Raw genomic sequence first — 16,372 nt, forward strand, 5'->3', positions numbered from 1 at the left:
AACGTCCATCCTCAGACACTGTGGGCCCTGTGCGCTCGCGTTCCGCTGCCATGGCAGCAGGGGAGGGGTGGGGTGGTAGGAGCAGTGGCAGCTCCACCAGCAGCGGCTGCCTCAGTCTGCAGTCGATGATGAGTAGCTTTCTTCACCAGCGCAGTGAGGAAACTACTAACCAGCCGCAGCAGCAGCAGCATCAGGTGGACCTGGAGCAGGACCTCAAACAACAGGCTTAGGCCTACTTGGACAGCACCCTGCCAACCAAGGTAGACAATCCCCTTGACTACTGGGCAACGAAACTTGACCTTTGGCCCCAACTAGCTGAATTTGCCCTTGAAAGGCTGTCATGCCCGGCCAGTAGCGTGGCATCGGAGCGCGTGTTTAGTGCGGCAGGAGGTATTGCAACTCCGCGGAGGACACGACTGTCCACCCAAAGTGTGGAGAGACTGACGTTTGTGAAAATGAATCAGGCGTGGATTAGTCTGGATTTCAAACCACCAGTTCCTGACACAACTGACTAAATCCGCCATGAATCATGCCCCAAACATGTGCCACTTTCAGGTCTCCTCACACTGCTGGTGTGTTCCATTTTTTGTCATAGGGTGCTGGCAGATTACGGGCCTCCCATAGCTGTTGCCAGGCCCCTAATCTGCCATGGGCCCCTATACCGCCTCCTCATGCTGCTGCCAAGTCCAGAGTCTCTCATGGGTCCCTGTACGGCCTCCCATTGCTGCTGTCTCCATCGCCACACTCTGCCATGTGCCACTTTCAGGTCTCACACACTGCTGGTGTGTAGAATTTTTTGACATAGGGTGCTGGCAGATTACGGGCCTCCCATAGCTGCTGCCAGGCCCCTAATCTGCCATAGGCCCCTATATACCGCCTCCTCATGCTGCTGCCAGGTCCAGAGTCTGTCATGGGTCCCTGTACGGCCTCCCATTGCTGCTGTCTCCATCGCCACACTCTGCCATGTGCCACTTTCAGGTCTCCTCACACTGCTGGTGGGTTCCATTTTTTGTCATAGGGTGCTGGCAGATTACGGGCCTCCCATAGCTGCTGCCAGGCCCCTAATCTGCCATGGGCCCCTGTTGTCGCTTGTTGGCATATTCCGCTCGTTCAGATGCTCCTTCTCCTGCTACTCCTCTTCACGGATTCCGTCAGCAGTCTTTCTTGGAATCCGTTTCCAAGAGACAACAGTTTGCGAGCACGCACCAGACGGTGCAGAAACTGAACGTCCTCCTGTCCAAGTTGCTGCTGCCAGGCTCGTAATCTGTCATGCGCCCCTGTACCGCCTCCTCATGCTGCTGCCAGGTCCAGAGTGTGTCATGGGCCCCCGTACCGACTCCAAATGCTGCTGCCAGGCCCGTAATCTGTCATGGGCCCCTGTACCGCCTCCCCATGCTGCTGCCAGGTCCAGATTGTGTCATGGGTCCCTGTACGGCCTCCCATTGCTGCTGCCAGGCCTGTAATCTGCCATGGGCCCCCGTACCGACTCCTCATGCTGCTGCCAGGCCCGTAATCTGCCATGGGCCCCTGTACCGCCTCCTCATGCTGCTGCCAGGTCCACAGTGTCTCATGGGTCCCTGTATGGCCTCCCATTGCTGCTGTCTCCATCGCCACACTCTGCCATGTGCCACTTTCAGGTCTCCTCACACTGCTGGTGTGTAGAATTTTTTGACATAGGGTGCTGGCAGATTATGGGCCTTCTATAGCTGCTGCCAGGCCCCTAATCTGCCATAGGCCCCTATATACCGCTTCCTCATGCTGCTGCCAGGTCCAGAGTCTCTCATGGGTCCCTGTACGGCCTCCTATTGCTGCTGTCTCCATAGCCACACTCTGCCATGTGCCACTTTCAGGTCTCCTCACACTGCTGGTGTGTTGAATTTTTTGACATAGGGTGCTGGCAGATTACGGGCCTCCCATTGCTGCTGCCAGGCACGTAATCTGCCATGGGCCCCCGTACCGACTCCTCATGCTGTGACGTTGCAACAAGGTGGAATTCAACCCTACATATGTTAGACCGCCTTTACGAACAGCGAAAGGCCATCACCAATTTCCTGATGTTAAAAGCGGATAAAGGTACTCCCTGTGTAACTTAGATGTCAGCCATTGGCAGCTCATGCGTGACACCTGCGCTTGCTCAGGCCCTTTGAGGAGGCCACGCTATTCGTGAGTCGGCAGGACTATGGGATGAACGACGTCATTCCTCTGTTGCACGTCCTGGAACAAATGCTGTTAACAATGGCTGGTCAGGGTGCGGTACACGTGGCGCACAGATCTCAACGCCACATGACCCCTGTGGGGGCAGGACAGGAAGAAGAGGAGGAGGTAGAGGAGGACATTGGTGCTCAGGAATTATTGAGTGAAATGGGTGGTTTTTCCACTCAGCGGACAGGAGTGGAGGAGCAGGAGCATCTGGTAGAGGAGGAGGAGGAGGAGACAGAGGACCCAGACGCACCGTGGCAGTATGCTGTGGAGATGGAGGCAGGGAGTCCCTCGCATTCCTTGGCACAAATGGCCCATAGCATGCTCGCTTGCTTGCGTAGTGACAGCCGAATAATAACCATCAGACAGAGGGATGACTTTTGGCTGTCCACCTTGTTGGACCCTCGCTACCGTTCAAAAATGGTGGCCTTTTTCACACCTGCTGAGAGGGAGGCCAAAATAACGTACTATAAAAACCACCTATGTAGTCAGCTGGTCTCTGCCTGTCTGCGCCAACGTCCATCCTCAGACACTGTGGGCCCTGTGCGCTCGCGTTCCGCTGCCATGGCAGCAGGGGAGGGGTGGGGTGGTAGGAGCAGTGGCAGCTCCACCAGCAGCGGCTGCCTCAGTCTGCAGTCGATGATGAGTAGCTTTCTTCACCAGCGCAGTGAGGAAACTACTAACCAGCCGCAGCAGCAGCAGCATCAGGTGGACCTGGAGCAGGACCTCAAACAACAGGCTTAGGCCTACTTGGACAGCACCCTGCCAACCGAGGTAGACAATCCCCTTGACTACTGGGCAACGAAACTTGACCTTTGGCCCCAACTAGCTGAATTTGCCCTTGAAAGGCTGTCATGCCCGGCCAGTAGCGTGGCATCGGAGCGCGTGTTTAGTGCGGCAGGAGGTATTGCAACTCCGCGGAGGACACGACTGTCCACCCAAAGTGTGGAGAGACTGACGTTTGTGAAAATGAATCAGGCGTGGATTAGTCTGGATTTCAAACCACCAGTTCCTGACACAACTGACTAAATCCGCCATGAATCATGCCCCAAACATGTGCCACTTTCAGGTCTCCTCACACTGCTGGTGTGTTCCATTTTTTGTCATAGGGTGCTGGCAGATTACGGGCCTCCCATAGCTGCTGCCAGGCCCCTAATCTGCCATGGGCCCCTATACCGCCTCCTCATGCTGCTGCCAAGTCCAGAGTCTCTCATGGGTCCCTGTACGGCCTCCCATTGCTGCTGTCTCCATCGCCACACTCTGCCATGTGCCACTTTCAGGTCTCACACACTGCTGGTGTGTAGAATTTTTTGACATAGGGTGCTGGCAGATTACGGGCCTCCCATAGCTGCTGCCAGGCCCCTAATCTGCCATAGGCCCCTATATACCGCCTCCTCATGCTGCTGCCAGGTCCAGAGTCTGTCATGGGTCCCTGTACGGCCTCCCATTGCTGCTGTCTCCATCGCCACACTCTGCCATGTGCCACTTTCAGGTCTCCTCACACTGCTGGTGGGTTCCATTTTTTGTCATAGGGTGCTGGCAGATTACGGGCCTCCCATAGCTGCTGCCAGGCCCCTAATCTGCCATGGGCCCCTGTTGTCGCTTGTTGGCATATTCCGCTCGTTCAGATGCTCCTTCTCCTGCTACTCCTCTTCACGGATTCCGTCAGCAGTCTTTCTTGGAATCCGTTTCCAAGAGACAACAGTTTGCGAGCACGCACCAGACGGTGCAGAAACTGAACGTCCTCCTGTCCAAGTTGCTGCTGCCAGGCTCGTAATCTGTCATGCGCCCCTGTACCGCCTCCTCATGCTGCTGCCAGGTCCAGAGTGTGTCATGGGCCCCCGTACCGACTCCAAATGCTGCTGCCAGGCCCGTAATCTGTCATGGGCCCCTGTACCGCCTCCCCATGCTGCTGCCAGGTCCAGATTGTGTCATGGGTCCCTGTACGGCCTCCCATTGCTGCTGCCAGGCCTGTAATCTGCCATGGGCCCCCGTACCGACTCCTCATGCTGCTGCCAGGCCCGTAATCTGCCATGGGCCCCTGTACCGCCTCCTCATGCTGCTGCCAGGTCCAGAGTGTGTCATGGGTCCCTGTACGGCCTCCCATTGCTGCTGTCTCTATCGCCACACTCTGCCATGTGCCACTTTCAGGTCTCCTCACACTGCTGGTGGTTTCCATTTTTGTCATAGGGTGCTGTATGGCCTCCCATTGCTGCTGCCTCCACCGCCACACTGTGGCTCCACACTCTGGTTTTGGCCCCGTGACTGGCCAAATGAGTGAAGTGTGCGGTGATTCTAAGATCGACGGCACTCATCTGCATGTCATACAGTATTATTTCTCTTCCCCAGCAGACTCCAAGGGCATTTAAATTAAAGGTACAGTGTTCAGCACTAATATTAAGTCTCTCTGAAGCCTAGAAACACCCTTTTTTAAGTTAAATTCACAGCGAATATATTCGACTCGAATCGAAATTTTTCTACGAATTCGCCGAATCAGTCGAATCGAATTTTTGAATACTTCGCTCATCTCTAAAGCTGACAGTGGAAACTTACATTAAATGATCCAATCCATTGCCATCGACCCTGATGGTTGTAGATGGGAACTTTTTAAAGCTGTATAGGTTTATGTCTGGTCCTAAAACATGTGAGTGGCTTTCTATATGCCTTTTTAAATAAAATCAGAGTGATCTGATCTGGCCCTCATTGTTTTTTTAACATAAATACACACTGAATTGTCCATCCATCCACCCGAGCTGCTGAGGTTCTCCAAGAGCCAGAGTCCTAACTGATTAAGAAGGAAAGAAGTTTAGTGTTGGAACGCATATTGACCTTTGTCGTAGGGGTTACAGAGGGATGAGAGTTTGCCCAAAAGGGATTTACCGTGCTGGTGTTTCTACTTGCACATTCTTGCAGCACATATCTGGAAATTATATATTGGATCACAAGTTGTATGGTATAGTTGAGTAATAACCACCGTGTGTTCGATCTGATGTTGTTTCAGCAATAATCAGATAATGAGGAAAAAAAGGAAAAAACTATCAACAAATCATAAACATTAGCGAGTGTAGTAACACTCGCTAATGTTTATGATTTGTTGATAGTTTTTTCCTGATTATCTGATTATTGCTGAAACATCAGATCAAACACATGGTAGTTATTACTCACAGATAAATTACTGTTGAGTGTGTAGTAACACTCGCTAATGTTTATGATTTGTTGATAGTTTTTTCCTTTTTTTTCCCCTGATTATCTGATTATTGCTGAAACAACATCAGATCGAACACACGGTGGTTATTACTTACGGATAAATTATTGGTGAGTGCGCAGCATTTATTTTATGTAACTTGTATTATTTAGGTGCACTAGAATTTTATGTGATTTATAAAGAATATAGCCTGTATTAATTGATTTTATTCCTGTTGTGGATAATATTTACATGATATCATATTTCACTGATATAGGGTGTATAGAGGTTGAAAAAATATTTTTTATTTGAAAACAGAGCTACACCATTTAGTACACAAATATGTAATCCTTCAAATAAGCATTGTGCTTGCTGAATATGATGATGATGGAGGAGGAGGAAAGAAGAAGAAGAAGGCGAAGAAGAAGGAGGAGGAGGAAAGAAGAAGGCGAAGAAGAAGGAGGAGGAGGAAAGAAGAAGAAGGCGAAGAAGAATGAGGAGGAGGAAAGAAGAAGAAGAAGAAGAAGGCGAAGAAGAAGGAGGAGGAGGAAAGAAGGAGAAGAAGGCGAAGAAGAAGGAGGAGGAGGAAAGAAGAAGAAGAAGGCGAAGAAGGAGGAGGAAGAGGAAAGAAGAAGGCGGAGGAGGAGGAGGAGGAAGAGGAAAGAAGAAGGTGGAGGAGGAGGAGGAGGAGGAAAGGAGAAGGTGGAGGAGGAGGAGGAAAGGAGGAGGAGGAGGAGGAGGAAGAGGAAAGAAGAAGGCGGAGGAGGAGGAGGAAAGGAGGAGGAGGAAAGGAGGAGGAGGAGGAAAGGAGAAGCAGAAGGAGGAGGAGGAAAGAAGAAGGAGGAGGAGGAAAGAAGGGAGAAGAAAAAAGGAGAAGGGAGAAGAAAGAGGAAGAGTGACGTTCTAACTGTAGCACAGTTGCAAAGTAGTGTTAGAATTTTGATGACCGATTTAACATATTACTTGGCTTTGCTAATTACCTTACCTGTAAAATCTGCTCATCTTTCTGCTCCAGCCAAAAATCAACGTTTGGAAAAGGTGTCCAAGAATAAGGTCCAATATGGAGCTGTTCGTGTTTTATATCATAGATGTTTACCATCTAAAAAAATAATTATCAGGAGCAACTGTTAACATGGAAAAACATATACTTGTAACTAATATTATTACATCTAAAACATAAAAAAAAGCCACAGATTCTAGCGCCAGATGGGAACCAAGAAAGGATCATCTGAGGTAGTTTGTAGGTCATGTGGTTAGTATTTGTCAGGGCTCCCGGGTATGACCAGAGGTATGTGAACTGACGCAGGGAAACGCAGGCTTCAGATATGTAATAAACAATAAGACAATTTATTAAAGACTAACAATACAAACATTAAACGCAGTGCACCAAACCCCAAGCTAACACAAATACATACATCAAGGTGAAACAAACCCAAACCTAAACTGATACAGATACACAGGTACATACACATATAGAGCACAACGTAATCAGGCAGGCCTGGTCGATAACTATCGGGCAGGTAGGTACAGGAGGAGCAGGCGGATAGAATGGTCAGGGTCACAAGCCAGGGATCAAAACAGGAGAAGTCAGCAGAGGTCAGGATCAGATTGGGTCGGCAACAAGTCAGGCAGAGGCAGGAGCAGGAACAGGAATGCAGGTTACAAGATACAGGGGCCCATGGAAAAACACACACCAAGGCACAGACTGCAGGTCTGGCCATCCCTTAAATACACCTGCATAATCAGCTTCAGGTGTTTGGCTGGCTGCAGGGTTGAGTCTCTGATTGCTGAGAGCACCCGCTGGCCAGCCCTGGTACTGCAGCCCACAAGGCAGGTGAGTCCCACCATTACTGGCAAGTCCATTCCTGACAGTACCCCCCCTCAAGGAGCGGCCTCAGGGCGCTCCAAACTGTCCTAGCCGGGCAAAATTTTCCATCGCCCGGGTCTGGTAACTGGCGGGATATCAAAGACTGGCACATCGGGCTGGACTCCGGGCAGCGGCACATCGGGCTGGACTCCGGGCAGCGGCACATCGGGCTGGACTCCGGGCAGCGGCACATCGGGCTGGACTCCGGGCAGCGGCACATCGGGCTGGACTCCGGGCAGCGGCACATCGGGCTGGACTCCGGGCAGCGGCACATCGGGCTGGACTCCAGGCAGAGGCACATCGGGCTGGACTCCGGGCAAAGGCACATCGGGCTGGACTCCGGGCAAAGGCACATCGGGCTGGACTCTGGGCAGAGGCACATCGGGCTGGACACCGGATCACCAGGCGGAGCAGCAGGCGCCGGGCCACCAGGTGGAGCAGCAGGCACCGGGCCACCGGGCAGAGCAGCAGGCACCGGGCCACCGGGCGGGGCGGCAGGCACCGGGCCCCCGGGAGGGGCGACAGGCACCGGGCCCCCGGGCGGAGCGACAGGCATCTCTGGTACTGCAGCCCACAAGGCAGGTGAGTCCCACCATTACTGGCAAGTCCATTCCTGACAGTACCCCCCCTCAAGGAGTGGCCTCAGGACGCTCCAAACTGTCCTAGCCGGGCAAAATTTTCCACCTCCCGGGTCTGGTAACTGGCGGGATATCAAAGACTGGCACATCGGCTGGACACCGGGCAGCGGCACATCGGGCAGGACTCCGGGCAGAGGCACATCGGGCTGGACTCCGGGCAGAGGCACATCGGGCTGGACTCCGGGCAGAGGCACATCGGGCTGGACTCCGGGCAGAGGCACATCGGGCTGGACTCCGGGCAGAGGCACATCGGGCTGGACACCGGATCACCAGGCGGAGCAGCAGGCGCCGAGCCACCAGGCGGAGCAGCAGGCGCCGAGCCACCAGGCGGAGAAGCAAGCACCGGGCCACCGGGTGGAGCAACAGGCACCGGGCCACCGGGTGGGGCGGCAGGCACCGGGCCCCCGGGCGGAGCGACAGGCATCGGGCCCCCAGGTGGAGCGGCGGGCGCCGGGCCGCCAGGCGGAGCGGCGGGCTTCCAGGAGGGGCGATAGGCATCGGGCCCCCAGGCGGAGCGACAGGCATCGGGCCCCCAGGCGGGGCGGCAGGCATCGGGCCCCCAGGCGGGGCGGCGGGCCCCCAGGCAAGGCGGCGGGCCCCCAGGCGGGGCGGCGGGCGCCGGGACCTCAGGCGGGGCGGCGGGCGCCGGGACCTCAGGCGGGGCGGCGGGCACCGGGCACCCAGGTGGGGCGACAGGCATCGGGCACCCAGGCGGAGCGACAGGCATCGGACCCCCAGGCGGGGCGGCGGGCGCCGGGCCCCCAGGTGGAGCGGCGGGCGCCGGGCCCTCAGGCGGAGCGGCGGGCGCCGGACCCTCAGGCGGAGCGGCGGGCACCGGGCCCCCAGGAGGGGCGGCAGGCACCGAGCCCCCAGGCGGAGAGCCGGGCCCCCAGGCGGAGAGCCGGGCGCCGGGCCCCCAGGCGGAGCGGTGGGCGCCAGGCCCCCAGGCGGAGTGGTGGGCACCGGGCCCCCAGGCGGAGCGGCGGGCGCCAGGTCATCAGGCACGACAACGGGCATCGGGTCACCAGGCATCAGTTCATTTGGCTCGCCAGCGGACACCGCGTCATCTGGCAAGGCAGTGGGCACCGAGTCACCAGGCACGACAGTGGGTTCCGAGGCAACTGGCACGACCGCGGGCACTAGGTCAGACATTGGATCCTCTGGCTCGACAGCGGGCATCGGGTCACCAGGCATCAGGTCATTTGGCTCGACAGCGGGCACCGCGTCATCTGGCAAGGCAGTGGGCACCGAGTCACCAGGCACGACAGTGGGCTCTGAGTCAATTGGCACGACAGCGGGCACCGGGTCATCAGGTACCGGATCGTCTGGCTCGACAGCAGGCACCGGGTCATCTGGCGCTGGATCGTCTGGCTCGACAGCAGGCATCGGGTCACCAGGCATGACAGCGGGCACTGGGTCATCAGGCATTGGTATGTCTGGCTCGACAGCGGGCATCGGGTCACCAGGCATGACAGCGGTCACTGGGTCATCAGGCATTGGTATGTCTGGCTCGACAGCGGGCATCGGGTCACCAGGTATGACAGCGGGCACCGGGTCACCAGGCATCAGGTCATTTGGCACGCCAGCGGGCACCGCGTCATCTGGCAAGGCAGTGGGCACCGAGTCACCAGGCACGACAGCGGGCTCCGAGTCAACTGGCATGACCGTGGGCACTGGATCAGACATTGGAACGTCTGGCTCGACAGCGGGCATCGGGTCACCAGGCATCAGGTCATTTGGCTCGACAGCGGGCACCGCGTCATCTGGCAAGGCGGTGGGCACCGAGTCACCAGGCACGACAGTGGGCTCTGAGTGAATTGGCACGACAGCGGGCACCGGGTCATCAGGTACCGGATCGTCTGGCTCGACAGCGGGCATCGGGTCACCAGGCATGACAGCGGGCACTGGGTCATCAGGCATTGGATCGTCTGGCTCGACAGTGGGCATCGGGTCACCAAGGATGACAGCGGGCACCGCGTCATCAGGTACCGGATCGTCTGGATCGACAGCGGGCACCGGGTCATCTGGTGTTGGATCGTCTGGCTCGACAGCGGGCATCGGGTCACCAGGCATGACAGCGGGCACTGGGTCATCGGGTACCGGATCGTCTGGATCGACATCGGGCACCGGGTCATCAGGCATTGGATCGTCTGGCTCGACAGCGGGCATCGAGTCACCAGGCAAGACAGCGGGCACTGGGTCATCAGGCGTGATAGGATCATCAGGCTGGAACAGTTCATCGGGCTGGGTACAGACATCAGGCTGGGTAGAGGCATCAGGCTGAAGTGCGGGTGCCGAGGCACCAGGCTGAACCACGGAAAGCAGGTTCTCAGACGGCAGGCTCACCGGTTTGGATACTGGCAGGATGGTACTGGTTGGGAAGAATTTTCGCTTTTTTCTGGTTTTAGTTACCGGAGCACTGTAAGTAAGCGCAGGTTTGTAAACGGATGGAGCAGCTGAAGACAGAGAAGAGCTGGAGGATGGAACAGAGGAGGGAGCAGTTGCTACAGAGGACTTCTTTACAGGGTTAAAGAAAGGATAGGTGCAGCGAGTGGGAGCAGAGGACTGATATGTGGTAGTTAGCAGAGTATACTGGGCCGTCGCTGGGGGTGCTGTCGGGGATGTAGGAAGAGTGCCTTGAGCGGAGGAATGACGTTGTAAGCTGACTGAGGCTGGGTGCAACAAGTCTGACCATGTCTGCAGTATGGGTTGAACAAAGCTCCGCTTACACAAAGCCTGTCTAGTCAAAGACTGCACTGCGTTTATACAATCCCTTAATACCTGTGGTGAACATGCAGCATATTGCTCCAAGAAGCAATCCACATCATCCTCTAATAACCATACCAGGGACTCTACCTGGTCTGCACTAAATGGCGGCAAAATTCATTCCTGCTTTCAGGGGTACCAGATGAAGCCAACTCTACACAAACCTGAATCAAAGGTTGCACCTCAGAGAACTCTGTGCCCTGATCTACTAGAACATGAGCGATCCGTATACATTCTAGCAGTTGATCCTGGGTATACTCCCTCGGAGTCTGATAAGCATATTCTCTGTCATCAAAAACCAGCAGCGACAAATACACAACCTCATCAAGATCCATCCTTCCCAGCAACAAGCCAAGATGGCTTCCCTGTGCAGCCACTTCTGGTCAGGATTGGCCTTGGTGTGGGCTCCCAGGTATGACCAGAGGTATGTGAACTGACGCAGGGAAACGCAGGCTTCAGATATGTAATAAACAATAAGACAATTTATTAAAGACTAACAATACAAACATAAACGCAGTGCACCAAACCCCAAGCTAACACAAATACATACAACAAGGTGAAACAAACCCAATCCTAAACTGATACAGATACACAGGTACATACACATATAGATAGAAAAAGGAGTATAACGAGCGCTGGACAGTTTTAGAGCGAAATATAAAAGCAGCTGGCATGAAAGGCAAGCCTCCAAAACGCCTCGTGGTGGACAATCATATACAAAAACATGCAGCGCTAGAGTGAATGGATCTATCTCATGATACGGAGTGACCACTTAATGAGATATAAACGCAGCTACCATAATAGTCTTAAGCAACCAATATTATAACATTCTCATAGTTAAGAAGGTGTAAATGGTGATAAAGGTGTCAAAGTCAATCTATCATAGGAGTGACGTAAATCTGTGACATCTGTGGTAGGAAATGTGGCTGTAGAATGCACTAACCAGATAGCGCAAATAAAAGTGCATTGGAGTAAAATGACCTACTCCTGGTCAATGGATCAGGGGACCTGCCGGAATGGTGGTCGTCTCTACTGTGGTCACCAGAGTCATCCGTGTCCTCTCCAGTTATGGAATTCCCAGGTATCCAGTGGAATAAACGCTCATCCGGTATGCAGTAGAATCCTTGTGTCAGCGACCTCCAGGGGTGCGATGTCCGCTCAAGGACCAGGAATCACCTTCAGGGCTCAGAAATAAACCCAAAAAGAGGCTTCCGATAGTGTGATAACTTTTATTATGGAGTAGTAGACAAAAAACTAACTTACATGGTGCAATATACACTTCCAAAGATGGCCGCCCGTGTCAAGGTGTGGACCATGTGGGTAGTGGTTGTGGGTCAAGTAGCATTCCCCCTAACGCGTTTCGTGGCAACTGCACGTTATCAAAAGGATTTTGATAACGTGCAGTTGCCACGAAACGCGTTAGAGAGATGCTACTTGACCCACAACCACTACCCACATGGTCCACACCTTGACACGGGCGGCCATCTTTGGAAGTGTATATTGCACCATGTAAGTTCGTTTTTTGTCTACTACTCCATAATAAAAGTTATCACACTATCGGAAGCCTCTTTTTGGGTTTATTTCTGAGCCCTGAAGGTGATTCCTGGTCCTTGAGCGGACATCGCACCCCTGGAGGTCGCTGACACAAGGATTCTACTGCATACCGGATGAGCGTTTATTCCACTGGATACCTGGGAATTCCATAACTGGAGAGGACACGGATGACTCTGGTGACCACAGTAGAGACGACCACCATTCCGGCAGGTCCCCTGATCCATTGACCAGGAGTAGGTCATTTTACTCCAATGCGCTTTTATTTGCGCTATCTGGTTAGTGCATTCTACAGCCACATTTCCTACCACAGATGTCACAGATTTACGTCACTCCTATGATAGATTGACTTTGACACCTTTATCACCATTTACACCTTCTTAACTATGAGAATGTTATAATATTGGTTGCTTAAGACTATTATGGTAGCTGCGTTTATATCTCATTAAGTGGTCACTCCGTATCATGAGATAGATCCATTCACTCTAGCGCTACATACACATATAGAGCACAACGTAATCAGGCAGGCCAGGTCGATAACTATCGGGCAGGTAGGTACAGGAGGAGCAGGCGGAGAGAATGGTCAGGGTCACAAGCCAGGGATCAAAACAGGAGAAGTCAGCAGAGGTCAGGATCAGATTGCGTCGGCAACAAGTCAGGCAGAGGCAGAGGCAGGAGCAGGAGCAGGAACGCAGGTTACAAGATACAGGGGCCCATGGAAAAACACACACCAAGGCACAGACTGCAGGTCTGGCCATCCCTTAAATACAGCTGCATAATCAGCTTCAGGTGTTTGGCTGGCTGCAGGGTTGAGTCTCTGATTGCTGAGAGCACCCGCTGGCCAGCCCTGGTACTGCAGCCCACAAGGCAGGTGAGCCCACCATTACTGGTAAGTCCATTCCTGACAGTATTCCATGAGAAATATATTTAAGAAAACATTTGGGACAGGGTTCTCTCCCTTTGAAAATGTGTTATTACACAAAACGCATTAGGGAGATACCCTTTCTCATGGAATACTAACCACATGACCTACAAACTACCTCAGATGATCCTTTTTTGGTTCCTATCTGAATGCATGATCCCCCTGATGGCTGGAAATTGTACTGCTGGACAGTTATCTGAGATGTGGAAACCTGCTCTTGATAGATGACAGCTGGTGAAGCACCCCCACCTGATGATCACATCCGCATGCTGAGTTCCCACCCCCAGAGTACCAAGGAGTAGGTCTTATATACTCCAACGCACATCTATCTGTGCTATCTGGTTAGTGCATAGTATGCTCATTGTTTCCAGCCACAGCAGTCACGAAAGTTATCCGCTGTTCATTGTGTCACCACAGTCACATTACTTTGCATGAACTATATCCTACAAGTTTACGTTACTGTGTGATACTATCTGGTCGGTGCATAATATGCTCATCGTTTCCAGCCACAGCAGTCACGAATGTTAATCATTGCTCACTGTGTCTCCACAGTCACATCACTCCGCATGAACTATATCCAATAAGTTTTGTTACTGTGAGATACCATTTTCTACATATGTCCGAGTCTCCAATGGCTACTATATTATCTAGTGAAGTTATCTTTTTCTGCTGTAGTGATTAAGTGGAATCCTGAGGCTGAAGAAAAATAGCATTGATGTGTAGAAGGAGCCTCATTTAGTCCAAAGGGTATCTGGGCCACAAAGCCCTCTGGGGTGGCAAAAGCTGTCTTTTCTTTTGCTTCATCTGTCAGGGGAAACTGTCAATACCCTCTAGTGAGATCAAAGGTGGTTATGTACCTGGTGGGACCCAACTTCTCAATTAGTTCAGCAACCCGGGGCATGGCATAGGTGCCAAACTTTGAAACTTCATTCAGTTTCCAAAACATTACAAAATCTTAAGGACCCATGTGGCTAGGGAACTAAGACTATAGGACTACACCATTCATTTTTGCCTACTTCTTAAGCTACTGCCTATCTGCAGGCCTTTGGCATATGATATGGCTTAAGCAGCACCTGAACCTTTGAGTCAGTGGCAATGTCATTTATAATTACACATTTGTGCAGCCTGGTAACTCTGAGAAGAAATCTGTATTTCGTTGTAGAACTCTCTCATCTCCTGCTCTTGTGATACAGACGTGGACTCGAGTATCTAAATCTTGCTTATGACTTCCTCTTTCTTCAGGGGTTTGTCACCCAGGGCTAGTAGAGCTTCCCTCTCTTAGCATGCTTTAATGAAGTTTATATGATAGATCTGCTCTTTCTTCCGCCTGTCTGATTGGTACAGCTTATAGTTTACTTCCGCATCCCTTTCCAGTATTTCATAGGGTTCTTGCCAAGGAACTTACTTTCCACTGTGGGGACTAAAATGAGTACACAATCCTCTTGGTGGAAAGTTCAAACCTTTGCCTATCGTCACCCAGGGCTTGACTCTGCGCTTCCTAGGTGTGCATGGCTGAGATTTGACACTCCGGTAGGGAGTAGTCTCAGTCTCCCAGGTCTCTTTGGCAATATCTAGTAACTCTCTGGGACTCCTCCCACACAAGAGTTCAATGGGTGAGAACCCCATGGTGAGAACCTGTGGGATCACTCTAACTGCACACTGTTATGGCAATAGAAATCAGTCTCTCCCATCTTTATCCACCACCAGATTTTGTTAAACCATTCAACTAAACCATCTGTCTGAGGGTGGTAAGGTCTCAATATTGAACAATTTGCACAACTCCTTCATTACTTTCGACATAAAGGGAGTCCCTTGGTTAGTTAGAATCTCTTTTAGAATCTTTTTTAGTACTGTGGTACAGGTAACAATGTGGAACAACACTTTGGTGATTGTCTTAGAGGAAATGTTTAAGCACTTGCCCTCCAGAGGATTTACCCCCCTTCCTGACCAGGCCATTTTTTGTGTTACGGCACTTTAATGGACAATTGTACGCTGCACCAAAATGAATTGAACATCCTTTTTTTCCCTCAAAGAATAGAGCTTTCTTTCAGTGCTATCTGATCGTCTGTGATTTTTTTATTTTCTGCTCTATGAAAAAAAAAAGGACAATTTTGAGAAAAAAAAAAACAATATTTTGGACTTGTTGCTATTAAACATGAAAAAATTGAAAAAAAAAATCAAATTTCATCATAAATTTAGGCCAAAATGTATTCTGCTACGTCTTTGCTAAAAAATAAATCCCAATACGTGTAACTTAATTGGTTTACATGAACGTTATAGCATTTACAAATGGCGGTATATACTGTATACTGGGCTTTTAAAAAAAAAATATATTTTTTTTACTAGTAATGGCGGCGAACAGCGACTTATAGGGGGACTGCGGCAGACATTCTGACAATGGGGGGAACTGACTTGGTCTCACTAACATCCCCAGTTACACCAATACAGTGATCAGTGCTAACAAAAAAGCACTGGGCAGGAAGGAGTTGACATTTGGGCCTATCAAAGGGTTAACTGTGTGCTGTGTTAAATTATGTACTGTGTAAGTGCTTCACTCAGGGGTGTTGAAATTTTGTAAAAAACTACTTTTCCAAGGGACTAAACTGGGGTCCCAATCTACTTGTCCCTCCTGACAATCTACTTTTCCTGTAAAAAAAAAATATTTTAACCAAAATCATATTTAAATGAGGTCTTTATTGATAGCAACTGGGGAAACAGACCTAAAAAATACTTTGAGCCAATCAAAACAGCAGCAACAGATAGTGATCCAAACCGAACATATTTTCAAAACGGTAGCATACTTTATTAATAAAAAAAAATAAACAAAAGGAAACCTCATGAGGTCATCTATATCCATGGACATTAGATGAGCTCAAACTAAATATAAAACATGTGAAGGCAAAATAAATGAGAGTAACTGTCTTTGTCCCTATAACTTATTCTCCTTTGGAAGAGCAGAAAGTTTTGTCTACACATTGTGCTAGATTTTTTTTCTGTTCTTCAAGCACAGCAACCACATCACCAGCGCTGTGGATATATAAAACTCCATAGCATGCACCAGCATTCAGACACTGGCAATAACAAAGGAGGTTTTCTTTGGCTGGGGAAGCATCCTTAACCTCTTGCCGACCGCGCATAGCCGAATGACGGCTTCACCGCGGCCGGCCAGTTCTGAGTGGACGTCATATGACGTCCTCCCAGAACGCGCTCTCCTGCGCGCCTCAGGGGGCGCGCACCCGGCTATC

At 51.6% G+C, this 16,372-nt stretch overlaps 1 protein-coding gene across 1 annotated transcript in view; it reads right to left on the reverse strand.

Annotated features, from left to right (window-relative positions):
• Nucleotides 1-16,372, reverse strand: part of NTAN1 (N-terminal asparagine amidase) — a gene marked incomplete at its 5' end in the record, with an annotated part of 545,039 nt that overhangs the window by 31,707 nt on the left and 496,960 nt on the right. Inside the window, one exon of the mRNA XM_089656218.1 lies at nucleotides 6,369-6,482. Within this exon, the coding sequence (XP_089512344.1) occupies nucleotides 6,369-6,482 (114 nt within the window). The remainder of the gene's footprint in view (nucleotides 1-6,368; nucleotides 6,483-16,372) is intronic.

Source organism: Staurois parvus, unplaced genomic scaffold, assembly GCF_062004578.1.
Source record: "Staurois parvus isolate SC_StPar_1 unplaced genomic scaffold, SC_StPar_1.0 ptg000895l, whole genome shotgun sequence".
Taxonomy (NCBI): Eukaryota; Metazoa; Chordata; class Amphibia; order Anura; family Ranidae; genus Staurois; species Staurois parvus.